The sequence below is a fragment of the Capsaspora owczarzaki genome (assembly GCF_000151315.2).
Source record: "Capsaspora owczarzaki ATCC 30864 unplaced genomic scaffold supercont2.2, whole genome shotgun sequence".
Lineage (NCBI taxonomy): Eukaryota > Filasterea > Ministeriida > Capsasporidae > Capsaspora > Capsaspora owczarzaki.
The window spans coordinates 572,310-587,450 of record NW_011887293.1 but is presented as its reverse complement, the minus strand read 5'-3'; the positions used below and the strand labels follow the sequence as shown (position 1 = coordinate 587,450).

The following is a 15,141-nucleotide window of genomic DNA, read 5'->3' as shown; positions in this document are numbered from 1 at the left end:
TTCCAACCTAATGCGAAAGACTGTCAAAGTGGCTGTTGTGCGCTACACAAAGCACCCTTACGTAGATGGCAAGGTAACCAACACCCGTCGAATCCCGCCCGCTTTTGGACCAAGCGGCAGCACAAGAGCAAGCATGAATTGGGAGGGGAGGGACTGTGAGTCGAGTAGGGGGTAGAGTGAGGAGAGTGAGGAGCACGAGGAACAAAGGGTTTTGAGATCTCTGCATTTCCAGTCCATGCTGCTGTCCGTGAGCTGCCCTGCTTTCCACTCTGATCGGTGCATGCGATTTGACGAGCATGCATTGAGGCGGGGGTGGGGGAAAGGAGGCAGGACGATCATCTCAATGGTCGCCCTGACTGCTTTTCCATTGCAGTTGCATTTGCACTCACTGCTCCGTGCCTGTCCCCTGCGCTGTGTGTGTGTTGAAACAGGTGCTCAAGCACGAAAAGAACTTCCTTGCACACGACGAAGAGCAGGTCTGCTTTGTGGGCGACGTCGTCCGCATCCAGGACTGCCACCCAATCTCAAAGCGAAAGCACTTCATGGTGGTCAAGGTCGAGAAGCCAGTCCCAAAGTTTGTCGACCCAGACACGGGATTCCTGTTCACAACAGGCATGTGATCATTGGGTCACATTCATCTACAACAAGCAAAAAACAAACAAAAACAGAACAAGGCGGATTTCAACCGAACTGTTCAACTGGAGAACGGAATCGCTCCACCTTCATCATCAAAGGCGCTCCGTTGTGGCTCAAATAGGGATTATTGTACTTGTCGGATGTCACGGAGCATGCACAGCTGGCGATTGGTCTCATGGTGACAGCGCCAACACGAGCCAAGGCTTTGGGTTCAAAGCTCTGTTCTCAAAAGGTCTCTTTCGTCGGCTTCACCTCTGTCCATCCTTGTGGATTCAGTGTGCAATCCTGGATCCATTTTTGGTACTCTCGATTCTTGCTCCCGATGGCCTCACCAGTTCTCCCCATTCCTGCTCTTTGGTCCTCTCTTTCGTCTGCTTTTTTTTTTTTGTTTTCTCGTTTTTTTGCTTTTGAATGGCTTTTTATCACCGTCGCTCTTGTTCGTTTGTCCTGTATGTGTTGTTAATTCCACTCCGCAAAATAATGTACACTTATTTCCCCAGATCCATCCGAATCCGGCTCAGTCTCAGTCACAGTCTCAGGTTTTGCTTTCCTTCGAAATGACCGATTTGGCCGAGCTCCAAGACCAGATCGCCGAGCTTCGTGAGCAGGTAAACCCCCATCTCTTGGATGCTTCTCTGATCTCGTCCATCATCAGCTGGACGTTACGACGCTGAGTGAGGCCTTGAATCTCAATCTCACTCTCCATTCAACTCCCTCACTGCATATTGGTTCTCCACACCAATGCTGATTCCGAGCAGATCAAGGCAAATCCATTCCACTACGACTCGCATGTCGCTCTGATTGGCGCGCTGCGTGACGCCGTTGCTGCTGCGAGTTCAGCAGTCGATGCAGCGTCGTCGCCGTCGAGCGCGTCCGCGTCCTCGAGCTCGGAAGCCACTGCGTTCGCAGAGCAGCTGCTGCATGCACGAGAGCGTATGCGTGAGACGTTCCCGCTCAGCGAAGGTGCGTCGCCGTCCATCATCGTCGTCGTGGTCAATGCATTGCTGAATCGGTTTTTTTCAGTTTGCACTCACTTGTCATATCCTATCTGTATGGATGATCAGATTTGTGGCTGGCATGGATCAATGATGAAATTCGTAACGCCGAAACACTGAGGCCCGAGTCGGACGGAGCTGCGGCTGCACATTCGCGGGTGAATCGGCTCTTTGAGCTCTCTTCGAACGATTACTTGTGTAAGCACTCGAGCAGCGAAGCACGACGGTTGAATGGATACTGTTATGGGGTTGTAGGTGCCTTTCTACTGCATATTTGCTGATGAGCTGACCTCAACCATCATGCCTTATTGTCCCATTTTGCGTTCAGCCGTCCCGATTGTCCGTCGTCGCGTCCAATACACTGTCGCTTCTCTCCACCTTGATGGTCTACCCGAAGCGAATCAACTGGCCCATGCAAGGACCGTGTTTGAAGAGGGACTCAAAGTCGCCGGTCGTCACTTTGTCACTGTATGTTCAGCGAACCGCTGATTCCTTGCTCAAGCCAGCCAGCGCGCTCACTCACAAGGTTGCCCATATCGTGAATGTTTTAGGGGAAGCTGCTGTGGGATGGCTACATTTCTTTTGAAAGCTATATTCTTGACGAGCTTGAGGTAAGGTTGCAAAAAACGCTTCGAAGACTTTCTTTTTGTCCTCTGGCTCTTGTAGTTGTCAAATTTGCTAACAAGGCATCCTTATAATATCCATTCCTTCGTTTGGGCAGAAATCGGATGACACCGAAGAGGAGGCAATGTGAGTCCGCTCTCCCATGATTGTTTGATCTCGACAGTCTTTCTCCCGCTGACTGACTGACTGACTGCCCCTGCATTTCTGTAGCACTGAACAAACAGAAAGGATTTCTACACTGTTCAAGCGTCTCATCGCGCTTCCTATTGCAGGCGTCGACACTGCCCTTTGTGCAGAGTACGTCACCTTTCTGGAAGACAACAACCTCGACGATATGGACGACGTTTCCGTGTTTGCAAACGCCAAGCGCGACGCTGGGGGCTTGGATCCCGCCGTCTTGCAAGCTCTTGCAGAATCCCAGAACAAAGTCGCACAGATTACCCCCTACGAGCAAAGCTTGGTAGATTCGGAGTTTCCCCATCTCGCCGAGTACTCCAATTACCTGCAGCACGAGATTGATGCCGGCAAGCCAGAGCAAGTGGTTGTTCTCTTCGAGCGTGCCATCAAGGATAATTGTCTGGTCGGTGATCTGTGGCAGCTTTATTTGGATTATGCGACCAAGCATCTGCAGGTAAGGTGTGCGGCGTTTGTCTGTCGATTCGTGATTCACATCGCCCTAACAACGTCACATTTCTCTTTTTTTCCTGTATTGTTACAGCCCGAAGCCGTGGAACAGATCGTTTCTCGTGCGTTGAGAAACTGTCCGTGGATTTCTGGTCTTTGGGTAACGCGCATGCTTTGGTTGGAGCGATCGCACTCCAACATTGCTCTTGTGGAGGAAGCGCTGGAATCGGCTCTCCTGGCCGGATTTTCCACGCCCGGTGACTATCTCGAGCTCTGGCGTTGCTTCATTGACATTGTGCGACGCCAGATTACGCCAGAGGTCTGGGACAAGCTGCGCGCGGATGGAATCCAGCCGCAACAATCAGCCAGCGACGCTGCTCAGCCAGAAGTCACAAGCAGCACACCTGCCTATGCAGGGCGCGGACGTGGCGGATGGACTACCTCGACGCAAGCGGCTGCTGCAGACGATGGGCTGCCTCCCGCCGTGTCCAAGCTCTTCCGCACGTTTGAGAGGGCCTCCGCGTATCTGCAGCAGTACTTTGGCGAGAACGGCGACCCGTACTGCTCCTTGCTGCAGTACCAAATCAACATTCAGCTCTATCGTCTGGGCAACTTGACCGAAGCACGAAAACTGTGGAAGGCGATCATGAAGACCTCCAACTGCGCGTATTCCGCTGCCATGTGGATTGCATACGCCAACTTTGAGCGAACTCAGGCCAAGAACAGCCAGTCTGCTCGCGAGGCCTACCAGCGCGGTTTGCAACGAGACACGTTGGACGACCCCAACCAGCTTTTATCCGCCTGGCACGAGTTTGAACGAGAAGAATCGCCCTCTGCCGATGCCTTTGCTCATGTGGTGCAGCGTTGTGACACCCTGCGCTCTAAGTTCAACATTCGACTGGCTCGTCAGCTCCAACAGCAACAATTGCGTGAGGGGCGCAAGTTGCAGCAGAGTGCGGAAAAGCGCGAAAAGCGCCGTGTAGATGGCGGTGCTGAGGACAATGGGCTCACGGCTCTTCTGAGTGATGCTCGAGTCAAGCGGCAACGTGGTGAGTCGGTGGAGATTGACAGCGCTTTTTTTTTGTTTTTTTTTTTGTTTTTTTTGTTTGTTTGTTTGTTTGTTTGTTTGTTTGTTTGTTTGTTTGTTTGTTTGTTTGTTTGTTTGTTTGTTTTGTTTGTTTGTTTGTTTGTTTTGTTTGTTTTGCTTGTTGTTGTTATCTTTCTATTCTCACCTGATGGGAGCGTGTTGCTTGTCTGTTAGACTCGGACGATGCTCAGGCTCCACGTTTCACTCTTCCTGAAAAGCATGCGCATGATGTGTAAGGACTTGTAGGCTGATTTTTGCTTCTTTTTTGTTTGCCGGCACGCTCACTCGACCTCTTTGTTGCTCAGCTCGAAAGATCCAGTGACCGTCTTTGTCTCCAATCTGGACTTTAAAGCGACTGAGGAGATGATTCGCAGCCAGTTTGAACAGGTACGCTTTCAAGAAATCCTATCGTCATGAAAAGCTTGGTGAGCTCACGGTTGAACGCCTGTGCAGATTGGTAACATTGTCGACGTGAGGCTCGTGCGCAAGCCAACTGGTCGCTCGCGTGGGTATGGATTTGTCGAGTTTAGCAGTCCTGTACGTTTCAGAACACCATTTTCTGAATGCTTTGGCAACCGTTTCATTTTCTCGAATGCACTTGCTAATTCTCCTCGTGGCTGTGCGATCTTCGCCTTGCAGGAAGCCGCTCAGAAAGCTCTTGCATTGGATCGCCAGCCTGTTCTGAATCGCCCAATGTACGTGTCGCCGTCCGTCGACAAGCCGAAAGACGGTGACGGACCTGCCCCGTCTCGATACGCACAGGATGGCGTGGATCCAAAGACTCTTTTTGTTCGCAACCTCTCATCCTTGTGTCGTCGCGACGACTTGGTTACGACTTTTGAAAAGGTACGTCGCACAGGAGCGAGAGAAAACTACTACATTGAAATTTCTGACCATCTTGCACACCTCGTTTTGCAGTTTGCCAAAGTGGTGGACGTCCGAATGACTCGTCATCGAGATGGCCGATTCACCGGTCGCGCATATGTAGAATTCGCCAACGAGGTAACTCTATCGTGGTGGCGGCGGATGCTTTTTTTTAAAAAAAAAAAAAAAGGATGGATTTCCAGCTTTTGCTCATTGTGCTGCCCCCTGTTTTTCCCCGTGTATCATTTCAGGAGGATGCAAAACTGGCTTTGGCTGCCGATGGCACTGTTGTGCGTGGTCAGCCCATCAGCGCTCAGGTGTGCAACCCGCCAACCAAAGCTGCGGCTTCCGAAACGCCCGCTCAAGACAACGCAGACTCGCACGCCATGCCACCTCCGTCCAGCTTTGGGACTGCACGCCCAGACACCTTTAGCAAGCGGCCCGCCAGCACTGCAACCACAAAGAGCTTTGTGCCGCGCTCTCTCCATGCCGCACCCTCGCGTCGCCTTGGTTTGGGATTCTCTTCCGCCAAGAAACCCGCCGCCGACCTGTCAGGACCTGCAGCGTCCTCGAGTCCTGCCTCAACTGCAACTGCCATGGATACTGCCCCGGCACAACCAGCTGCCGCAAGCTCCGCCTCCACCACCGCTCCAAAGTCAAATTCAGCCTTCCGAGACATGTTTCTGAACAAAAAGCCCAGCAACTGACCAGGTTTACTCTTCATTCAGGCGTGGAGGACCATCGTTCCTGTTTTTTGGTGCTTGATTTTGTGGTTGTTGCTTTCGGCTACCTTGTGACTGTCAATTTGAAGATCGTTCCTGCGTCGCCAAGCTGATTCTGGTGCAGACTGTCCACCATCTTGTCAGTACAAGGGCTGTCACACTGTGATGTTCCAATCAACCTGGCTTTCTTCTTACTGGAGGTCTACACTCGCATTCTTAACTCTGACATACAACTCGCGTTGTCTCTCAGTCATGCTCTTGTAGGACAGCTTTGCAGCAAAGAGCGTTGAATCAACAAAAGAAGAAGCCTGACAACAGCATCACTCTCAGATCAACCTATTTGCAAAATCGTGCTCTGCAGTCATGCCCACAGTCGGTGAACAAAACGGAGCGGACTGTCAATTGGAAGATCATGCAACTTCCAATTCCCACCATTTTTTTTTTTTTTTTTTTTTTTGCCTCTTCTTCTTTTCTTCCTATCTGCAACCCGACGCTCAGTTTGCATTTCTTTGAAGTTGGCTCTTATTGAATGCTCTTACTTTCCCCCCCCCCTCCGCTCCCCATCACTTGTCTTCGTTGCTGCTTCCTTCAATTCTTCCATCTTGAAACCCCAAAATTGAGTGTGACACTCTCCATTTTCCTTCAACCAGCTCAACCAACAAAGCGCTTCCCAACTCAACTTTAGCTCACAAGCTCTCGATCAACTAGTGTTCGTTCACACACCTTCACCACTTGCACAAAAGTCGTCGGACCGACCCCCCTCTCAAGAATGGACCCCGTCGTGGCTGATCTGCTGTCGGATCGCTGGGGTGCTGTGCATCATCATCTGCAAGTCACCTCTGCTGCGTCTGCGTCGTCGGACGGCGCTCCTTCTGCGGATGATGGTGCTCATGCTGTTGCAGCAACGTCGCTCATCACGCGACCTGCGGCGTACGAGCCAGAGCCAGACCCTTGCCGCGACCTGCTCATGGCGCTCAAAGGTAAGATTGAACGATGAGCCACCCCTTCCCTTCTTCACATGACTACAGAGACTCTGAGAGCAAGAGTCGGCCAACTGTATACAAAATGCGATGGTGATTCACGCTCTTTTTGTGATCTGACGTCTTTGCTATTGGGTTGGATTTTTTGTTTAGACGCGGTGGACGAGTTGGAGCACTATTCCAAATCAGGATCCACCACCGCCGACAAGTCATTGCTGATTCGCACGGTGGAGCCAAAGCAGCTTCCGTGGGTCGGAACACCTTCAAAGCCAAAGACAGAGGAGCGGCGCACTTCGCTCGTCGCGACGGAAGAGGGTGATTGGACGAGTCCAATGTTGCTGTCGGCCAACGATTCGACAACTTTGGCAGAAGTGTCGGAAGAGCCAGGCTCAGAGACCCGATTCATCTCGGATGAGCATCACTTGTTGGAAACCTTCTGCTCTAGTCTAGAAGCATGTTTGAGACTCGGATTGAAATGTAAGTTGTCTCAGCCTGACAAGTCAAGCATGCCAGTGTCGTTCACTTTTTTTTTTTTTGCTGCTGTCTTCTCTCTCTCTCTCTCTCTTTTGGTTTCTGCTTTTTGCTTGCCTCCGAACAAAACATACTTTAGCCACCGTCATGTTTTCGTCTGTCAAGTACGACTACTGGGATTGGATCACAGAGCTGGTGGCGCCGCATACACCACTTCCCAACGAAAGCTCCTCGCCCGCGGCGGACAACATTTCAATCACCCTGTGGCCTTCCAGCAACTCAAAGCCCAAGGAAATTCCCACCATCAACCCAATCATGAACGGCATTGTGTCGACCATCTCGAGCAGAACGCCATCCCTGCAGACGCCCCAAGGCCGCGGGCGACAATTCATTCGCATGGCCCTCACCAGCAAAGTCCTTACCGTCCCGCTGCAGCAACTCTCCCGCAACAAGAAGCTGCGTGAAGCGTGGTACTCAAAGGAGGATTCCATTCTTGGGCACCCAAAACACATCCAAGAATTGATTGCCACCCTCTACGAAATCACCGCCATCGACTTTCAGCTCGATCTCTCAAACACGACCTCCCTCGACGACACCTGGACCTTGCCAATCATGCGGCACGTCACCTTTATCAAGAGTCCGGAATTTGGTCTTGGAATTGACATTCTACAATCTGGCGAGCACATCACAATCGTTGGTGTCAAGCCCGGCAGTCCAGCGGCGAATTCGGTAAGGCTTGGGCTCAGGGAGTGGAGGAAGGGGAAGATGTTTGGAAATGGAGGGGAGGGTTGCGGAGAAGGGGAGAAGGTAAAAGGAGTGATTAAATGTTGCTGTTTGGTTTTTTTTTTTTGTTTGTTTGTTTGTTTGTTTGTTGGTTTGTTTTTGTCGTCCTCCCCGTGATGGCCCTCATTTTTCATTTCCTCGTCACGCTCATTTGATTGCAGAATGCCATCGACGTTGGCGACATCCTCGAGAACGTGAATGGGCTGGTCGTCGCAAATCAGCCTCAATCTGTTGTGACGCAGCACATTCGCGCGATTGTGGGTCGAGTGGACTTGGTGATTCGAAAATCAAGCTCCAAGCACAACGAAGTGAAAAGTCTGTAGTTGTACTCCCTGTTGCGTTCTTCCATCTTAAACTGTTGTTCATGCCATATTGTTCTTGTACATGAAGTGTATTGATTGCACTGTTTTGACGCCGCTGGTTCCATTGAAAAAAACAAAACGAAATGTGTTGTCTTGGTACAAAAACTCGCAATGGTACACGCACACATCCGGATGCGTGGTACACAACAATGACAAAAAGACCAAATCAACAAGCGGCAGGGGTTGCAAACTCCATCACGTAGAGACAGCGCTCGTCCTCGGCAATGCTGACAATGCGATCCTCGTCCGAGCAGGTAAAGTTGACCGTCACGGAGCGAGCAACAGAGTTGGGGCACATGTCGCCGCCTGTGACTCGAAGAACACGGCCCGGCTCTTTCCATTCGACCGTTCGACCAAGAGTCACACGGCTGCCGGACTGGCTGTGCTGGAGAACTTCCTCAAAGAGCTTGACAGTGTACGTGTACTGGCCGTTGGAAATGGAAAACTCGCGAGAGGCAGGCACAAAGAATGCAAACAATGGCTCGGAATGTTCCAGGATGGCTGGGAACGCAGGAACTGGCGCAGCGTCCCCGCGTTTGTCGGGGCCTCCCTCGTGCTGCTGTTGGTCGCCCGGGACGACCTGCAGCTTGGCGACTTGTGCTGCAGAAAAGGCCTGTCGTGCCTGCTGCTCGTACTCGTGCTTGACAGCAATCGCGCGCTCACGCAACCGCCGTCGCTCGTCTCGCGCAGCAGCCAAGGCAGAACAGGTGTTGCTGCATCGGCGAGGCACGTCAGCGGGCGCAAGGCCGCTCGGATCCAGGAGCAGCGAAGAGTACTCGTCAGAGCCGTCACAGCAGTCGCAAATGCCGTCGTTCACACGCGACGAGGCAATGAGCATTTCGTTCTCCACGCAGTAGAATTCGCCGTTCGAGCACGCGGACGTGCCAGGCTCATCGCTTCCGTCGGCGCAATCGCAAAACTCGTCGTTGATGGCTGTTTGTGGCAGCTCCCGGTCGCTGGGGGCGGGTTTCAAGCAGGCAAACGTGGCGCCAGTCGTGTAGACGGACAGCAAGTCCGGTTGCACGCCCCGCTGACGGCGGCGAAACTCGTCTCCGGCCATCTCTGGCTGCAACACGTGGTGCATTTCGTGGCGATCTTCGTTGGCATGCTGGGGCGGCTCCTGCTGTGCGACCGCCAATTCCGGGTTGGCCTGCAGGTCGCCCTCCTCGGCTTCGCCCAAGAGATTTGGCTGGAGATGGCGCTGGCGCTCTCGAGCCAGTTGCTCGACGTCTTGCTCGGAAAGAGCATCAGCTCGGCGAAGCTTTGCCCGGCCTTTCTGTGGCGGGTTGTTGTCTGCAATGTTGTTGATATTGTTGTTGTTGTTGTTGTTGTCCAGTCCGTCCTCGCCAGCACCAGCAGCACCACCACCATCACCACCGAGATCAGCTTCTTGATTTTCCATGGCCTCCTGTCGGATGCGGTCGTTGTCGAGACGGCGGCGCTCCATCTCTGCCCGGCGCGCCATGCGAGCAGCGGCGACGTCAACCGGCGGACCGTTCAGACCCGGGTGCTGAGGCCTGTTGAGTGCTGGTATTCCATTGTTGTCCAAGTTGTTTGGATTTCCCTTTACCGGCGGTTCCTTTGGAAGGTGGCGCTCGTCGTCGTCATCACCGCCGACCGGACCTGCGATTGGCAGTCGCCCGTGCTGGTTTGGCGGCAGTTGGATTCCAGCCTGCAAGTCCGATTCGACCTGACTGAGCATCCAGTACAGTCCGACAACGCACATGAACGCCAGCATGCCTAGCACCATGAAGAGTCGCCTGTTGGCCGTCTTGGAGCGCAATCCGAATCCGCCACCGGCTTGTCCGCCGCCAACGCTGGGGAGCAGACCATCCGAGCTTCCACGCCTGCGCCCAATGCCGCCTGAGCTGTTCGAGCTATGACTCGAGCTGCCAAATCCAAAGCCTTGGCTGTTGCCACCATAGACAGAATTGGCATACGCAGAGGACGACGATCGGGGATTGTAGCCAAACTGCTGCTGCTGCTGCAGCTGCTGCTGATTGTACTGCGGGTTGAACTGCTGTTGGCTGTACTGCTGTTGCTGAGCATATGCTTGTTGCTGCTGATGTTGCTGCTGTTGTTGTTGCTGCTGCTGCTGCTGCTGCTGGCTTGGCTGGGTGGATCGCATACGAGTCGTGCCTGCCCAGCTTGGCATCGAGCCCGACGACGACTGCACCGCACTGCTGCCCATGCTGCTGCCGTATGGATTGTACGACGCATCGAACGACGAGAACGACGCCTGCTGCTGCTGCTGCTGCTGCTGCTGTGGATGAGGGGAGTACGAGGACGCAGGCGGACTGAGTTGCTGCTGACCTGGCGCAGTCTGGTGCTGCGGATTCTGCTGATACTGCGGATGCTGCTGATACTGCTGATACTGCTGATGCTGATACTGCTGGGGTGCAGTGAACGCGGCAGTGTTGCTGGCGTCCGACCCAGTCGCCAATGTCGAGTCAGGATGCTGGGCATAGGATGAAGGTGATCGCGCCGCATCCACGCCATACTGTTGCTGCTGCTGCTGCTGAGGATGCTGCTGAGGATGCTGCTGAGGATGCTGCTGATAAGATTGAGGCTGATACTGCGGTTGTCCGGCGGAGGGAGGCAGCCATCTCTGCTGCTGCTGCGGCTGTCCTTCAGCCGGCGACCAGCTCATCGTCAGCAGCAAACACAGATGTGGACTGAACAATAGTAACAATATAATAGTTACTCAAACATAGAGGAATCACGGCACTGAACAAAAAAAAGTGGATGAAGCTGTTTGGTTGAGAATTGGAGAACACAAAGGGGGGACAAGAGCTCACCCACTGTCAGTAACGTTGGGTATGAGGTCGATCAGCATGTGGATCCACCAAGTTATAGGACAAAAACGCCAGAGCGAGAGTGCGAGTGAGTGAGAGAGATGAGAGAGTGTGAATGGCTTTGTAGACCGAAAACTCTCAGACATTTGACAAAGTCGATCATGCTGAGTGTGAGCTCAGTCATTTTTTATTTTTCTTTTTTCATTTTCAATAGAGAGCCATGAGCCAGCTGCAGCGTCGCAGTGCGCAGGTCGCTGTCGACGAGGACGACGACATGAACAACAAGGGCTACGTCTGGGAGCAGCAATACGAGCGCACCTGGTAAAAGCCCCAAAGCCCCAAAACCCAAAAAACCCAAAAGCCAAAGCCAGTACAATGCTGAATCCAATGCAGTACTGAAAGCCATGAGACGAGACGGGGAAGACGGTGAGGGGGGGGGGCAAGACAGGGAGCAGCGCGACGACCAAACGACAAGTCGCGTTTGCATGCAATCGCATTGGGGAAGCGAGTGATCTGCCTGTCTGTCTGTGTGTGTGGTGACTTGTGTGTGGTCTCAACTTGTCTGATTGTCATGGCACAGGGACGTCCTGCAGGAGGACGCGCAGGGATCGCTGCGGGCGTCTGTCGAGGAGCACGAGCGCGCCAAACGTCGCAGGTAACAAAACGACCATCACGACTCACGCGATGATCATTGTTATAGAGAGAGTTGCAATGGCATTGGCTTGAGGGGGGTTTGAGATGGGAGAGGAGGAGAGGGGGGGTGAGAACGGCTTCACTCCGTCTGCTCCAGAACGCTCTCCGACGCTCACCTGCTGCTGCTTGACCCCCCCCCCTTCTTCTGCATGCTGCTTTGGGGAACACTGAAACAGATTCAAGACACAGGTTCAGGGTGTACGACGGGGCATGATGCGCCACTTGACCATCATCCTGGACATGTCAAGCAGAATGGACGATCCAGACCTGAAACCCACTCGTCTCGAACACTCCATCCGAGTATGATTGGAGATTATTGCAAAAGCGCATTCTGCATACTTCCACAGGCCTCGGTGATGAGCCTGCCTTTTTGGAAATGGTTCTCACTCGCGCTTCCTTTCATCTTTTTTTGTTGTTTTTTTTTTTTTCGTTCAAACAGCTTTTGGAGCAGTTCGTCCCCGAGTTCTTCGATCAAAACCCCATCTCGCAGCTGAATTTCATCATTTCGCGAGACGCCAAAGCTGAACGCATTTCCGAGCTTGGAGGTTGGTTACCAAAAGTCCTTTTTGTCCGAAAATGTGTTTTGGCGGATTTCGAACGTCCATGCTCCATCCCCTTTCTTCACTCTTCACTCTTCATGCTTGTAGGAAATCCGGCCAAGCACTTAGAGTCCCTTCGGAAGAAAGCAAGTACGGCTGGAGAGATTTCACTTCAAAATTCGCTTGAACTCGCGCGCGAATCGCTTCGGTAAGCTCTGCTCCCTTTCTCCCGTTCCTCGCTTTGGTCTGCTCTTGCTACAATCTACGCCCGTTTCTTACCCCTCCTTTCATGACTGCTGACTTATTTTCAGGCTCATGCCGTCACATACCAGCAAAGAAGTGCTCATCATCATGGGTGGCCTTGCGTCCTGCGATCCTGGTGACATTTTCCAGACCATTTCACTGCTAGAGTTGGATAACATACATTGCTCTGTGATTGGCTTGTCGGCGGAAGTTCGCATTTGCAAATACCTGGCTGAAAAAACGAAAGGTATCATCGTGACTTTTTCGCGCTTTTGCTTTCGAGACCCAGTGTGCTTTTCGCTACAACTCTTGGTTCTCCAAGATCTCACCGAAAATTTCATTGCGCTTTCTTAGGTGTGCACAATGTGATTATTGACGAGAGTCATTTCCGAGACATGCTCTTCCAGCACATTACACCTCCTCCTGCCTCTTCTCGAACCGAGGCTCTTTTAATTCGAATGGGCTTTCCCCGGCAAAATCTGTCCAAGGCTGCTACATTATGCGCATGGTGAGTTCCACGTTCACTCTGCCTCTGTCCATGTTTGAGTTGCTTTTTGTTCCTAAGCTTTTGTCGTCCTTTTTTTTTTTTTGCTTCCTAAACTACCCACACACCAGTCACAAACTATTCCGCGCTGGAGGCTATATTTGCCCACAGTGCAAAGCCAAGTGCTGCGAACTACCAACAACGTGCGCTGTTTGCGGACTGACACTCGTCTCGTCGCCGCATCTGGCTCGCTCCTACCACCACCTGTTTCCTCTTGCGCCGTTCCGAGAGGTCCCACTTGCTCACCCACCTGCTGACGCGAATGGACTGCTTGCTGGATTGGTTGCAAACTCAACCACTCTCGCGTTGCACCCAAGCTGCCGCGGGTGCTCAAAGCCCACAGCCACGATGCGCTCGGCATTCCAGTGCCCAACATGCTGCCACGTTTACTGCCTCGACTGTGATATTTTCATCCATGACACCCTTCACACGTGCCCTTCTTGTGTGGCGTTGCTTGACGGCAGTGCTGTCGCCAATGGCGGCGAGTCTTCCTCGCAGGTTTCGTCCCAGCACTGAGAGCTCAATAAATTGGGTTTTAATATGATGATGATCGCTCTCCAATACTTATCGACCGTGATTTGTTATGATGCTTTTCCATATCTCTGTTTGCTTAAAGTGGAATTGGCGGCTCAGTCACTTTGCATTACTTTGGCCATACGACGAATGTCATGATGCCAAGCATCGTCGTGTTGCATCGACGGCGCATCGTCGTGTGTGTCCTGCTCGTCCTGGCGTTGCTTGGCGCCTGCTATGGCCTTCAGTCCTGGTGGATGGTAACGCTGCTCGTTCGGGTTTGGCTGGCTCGGGCTATGCTGCGTTTGACGTCCAGACCCGTCCAAGCACTCACGCTGCTCTCGTTGAATCATGCTGTAGATCCAACAGGAAGAGCACACGCGATGCCATCGCCACTCGGAAGGACTGTCAGAACTCATGCAAAAGTTCGCAGAGCATGTAACCGACCAAAAGCTCGCCCAAATGCAAAATTTATTACCCCTGTAACATGTACATGAACATGTACTTGCAGCTCATTTTGACCAAAATGCATGCAGATTGTAAGACTCGAGAATGCAGCGCCGATTCTGTCAACGACGGCGCCGTTTTGTCCCAACTCGGAAGCGCGGCTCGCAGTCATTGTTCCGTTTCGGAAGCGCGATGAGCACTTGCGAGTGTTTCTTCCATGGATGCGTCACCATCTGCGAAACGAATGGCATCGCATCAGCGAAAATCCGGACAAGGTGTCGAACGGAACGCCCATTTGCAGGTTTGCCGGGTTTCTGGTGATTGAGCAAGGGGATGACGCGCCGTTCAATCGAGGGCGCCTGCTCAACATTGGGGCACAGCTGGCACACGAGCAACTCGATGCGAGCGTGCTTGCCTTCCACGACGTGGACATGTTGCCAACGGACGCTGTTCAGTACGTGTCCAACATCCCGGCCAAGCCCACGCAGCTATCTGCCGAGCTGGATCGATTTGGGTTTGAGCCTCCCTATCCCAAGTACGCCGGCGGTGTCGTATTGACGACCTATGAGGACTACGCCAAAGTTGATGGGTTTAGCAACACGTTTTCTGGGTGGGGTTCTGAGTAAGTTGTTTTTTTTTTTGTTTTTTTTTTTTGGTTTTGTTTGTTTGCATTGCAACTTTGAACAGAGAGATGTTGGGCGTACTGACAATGCTTGCTGCTTTTGGCTTTGTTGTTCCCGCGCAATCTACGAGCAGAGACGATGACTATTTCTACCGGTTGCGCGTCAATGGATTGCTGCGTGATCCGGAAGCCATGAACCGAGCTGCTCCTGGCCAAGGAGTCTTCTTTTCGTTGCCGGAAAAGTTTCACACGACGCGCGATATGGAAAACTTCCGAACAGGCGAGCGTCGCATCACGCAGCTCGAACGCGGCGACACGTCAAGTCTGCAAAACGACGGACTGTCCACGCTCAAGTACTCGGTCGCTCACAACGAAATGCTCGCTGGAGATGCCCATTTGATACGAGTGGTCTAGGAGCGGCTCAAGAAGCCGCATTGTGAAACAAGCTGGATTCACTTGCTTGATGTTTGCTCGTGTTAATTATGCATCATTTTTTTTTTTTTTTTGCTTTTCAACAACTTGTACCAAAAAAAAACAACCACCAACAACCGTAACTCTCTCTCTCTTTCTCAACAGAGACTCAACTCTGCCGTCAAG

At 52.5% G+C, this 15,141-nt stretch overlaps 6 protein-coding genes across 6 annotated transcripts; 5 read left to right on the top strand and 1 right to left on the bottom strand.

Moving 5' to 3' along the window:
* Positions 1-10: 10 nt before the first annotated feature.
* On the top strand, positions 11-620 carry CAOG_01361 (30S ribosomal protein S17; the record flags this gene model as incomplete). Its single annotated transcript, XM_004349831.1, has 2 exons — positions 11-73; positions 432-620. 2 exons carry the CDS (start codon positions 11-13, stop codon positions 618-620), a joined length of 252 nt encoding a protein of 83 aa, XP_004349881.1.
* Positions 621-1,166: 546 nt separating this feature from the next.
* CAOG_01360 (hypothetical protein) lies at positions 1,167-5,865 on the top strand. The gene is made up of 15 exons (XM_004349830.2): positions 1,167-1,244; positions 1,395-1,599; positions 1,701-1,829; positions 1,960-2,099; positions 2,183-2,242; positions 2,353-2,381; positions 2,466-2,886; positions 2,974-3,928; positions 4,141-4,198; positions 4,272-4,353; positions 4,420-4,503; positions 4,606-4,812; positions 4,885-4,968; positions 5,082-5,691; positions 5,803-5,865. The coding sequence occupies exons 1-14, from the start codon at positions 1,194-1,196 to the stop codon at positions 5,535-5,537; spliced, it is 2,961 nt and encodes a 986-aa protein (XP_004349880.1). The 5' UTR covers positions 1,167-1,193; the 3' UTR covers positions 5,538-5,691; positions 5,803-5,865.
* A 327-nt stretch (positions 5,866-6,192) lies between these two features.
* On the top strand, positions 6,193-8,245 carry CAOG_01359 (hypothetical protein). Its single transcript, XM_004349829.2, has 4 exons — positions 6,193-6,532; positions 6,686-7,009; positions 7,143-7,732; positions 7,948-8,245. The coding sequence occupies exons 1-4, from the start codon at positions 6,322-6,324 to the stop codon at positions 8,107-8,109; spliced, it is 1,287 nt and encodes a 428-aa protein (XP_004349879.2). The 5' UTR covers positions 6,193-6,321; the 3' UTR covers positions 8,110-8,245.
* CAOG_01358 (hypothetical protein) lies at positions 8,162-10,814 on the bottom strand. Its single transcript, XM_004349828.2, has one exon. It carries the CDS (start codon positions 10,796-10,798, stop codon positions 8,315-8,317), a length of 2,484 nt encoding a protein of 827 aa, XP_004349878.1. The 5' UTR covers positions 10,799-10,814; the 3' UTR covers positions 8,162-8,314.
* A 327-nt stretch (positions 10,815-11,141) lies between these two features.
* CAOG_01357 (general transcription factor IIH) lies at positions 11,142-13,491 on the top strand. Its single transcript, XM_004349827.2, has 8 exons — positions 11,142-11,264; positions 11,524-11,598; positions 11,813-11,936; positions 12,076-12,181; positions 12,284-12,383; positions 12,487-12,665; positions 12,773-12,926; positions 13,034-13,491. The coding sequence occupies exons 1-8, from the start codon at positions 11,164-11,166 to the stop codon at positions 13,476-13,478; spliced, it is 1,284 nt and encodes a 427-aa protein (XP_004349877.1). The 5' UTR covers positions 11,142-11,163; the 3' UTR covers positions 13,479-13,491.
* Positions 13,492-13,571: 80 nt separating this feature from the next.
* CAOG_01356 (hypothetical protein) lies at positions 13,572-15,096 on the top strand. Its single transcript, XM_004349826.2, has 4 exons — positions 13,572-13,735; positions 13,836-13,913; positions 14,012-14,544; positions 14,679-15,096. The coding sequence occupies exons 1-4, from the start codon at positions 13,631-13,633 to the stop codon at positions 14,956-14,958; spliced, it is 996 nt and encodes a 331-aa protein (XP_004349876.2). The 5' UTR covers positions 13,572-13,630; the 3' UTR covers positions 14,959-15,096.
* The last annotated feature ends 45 nt before the right edge of the window (positions 15,097-15,141 follow it).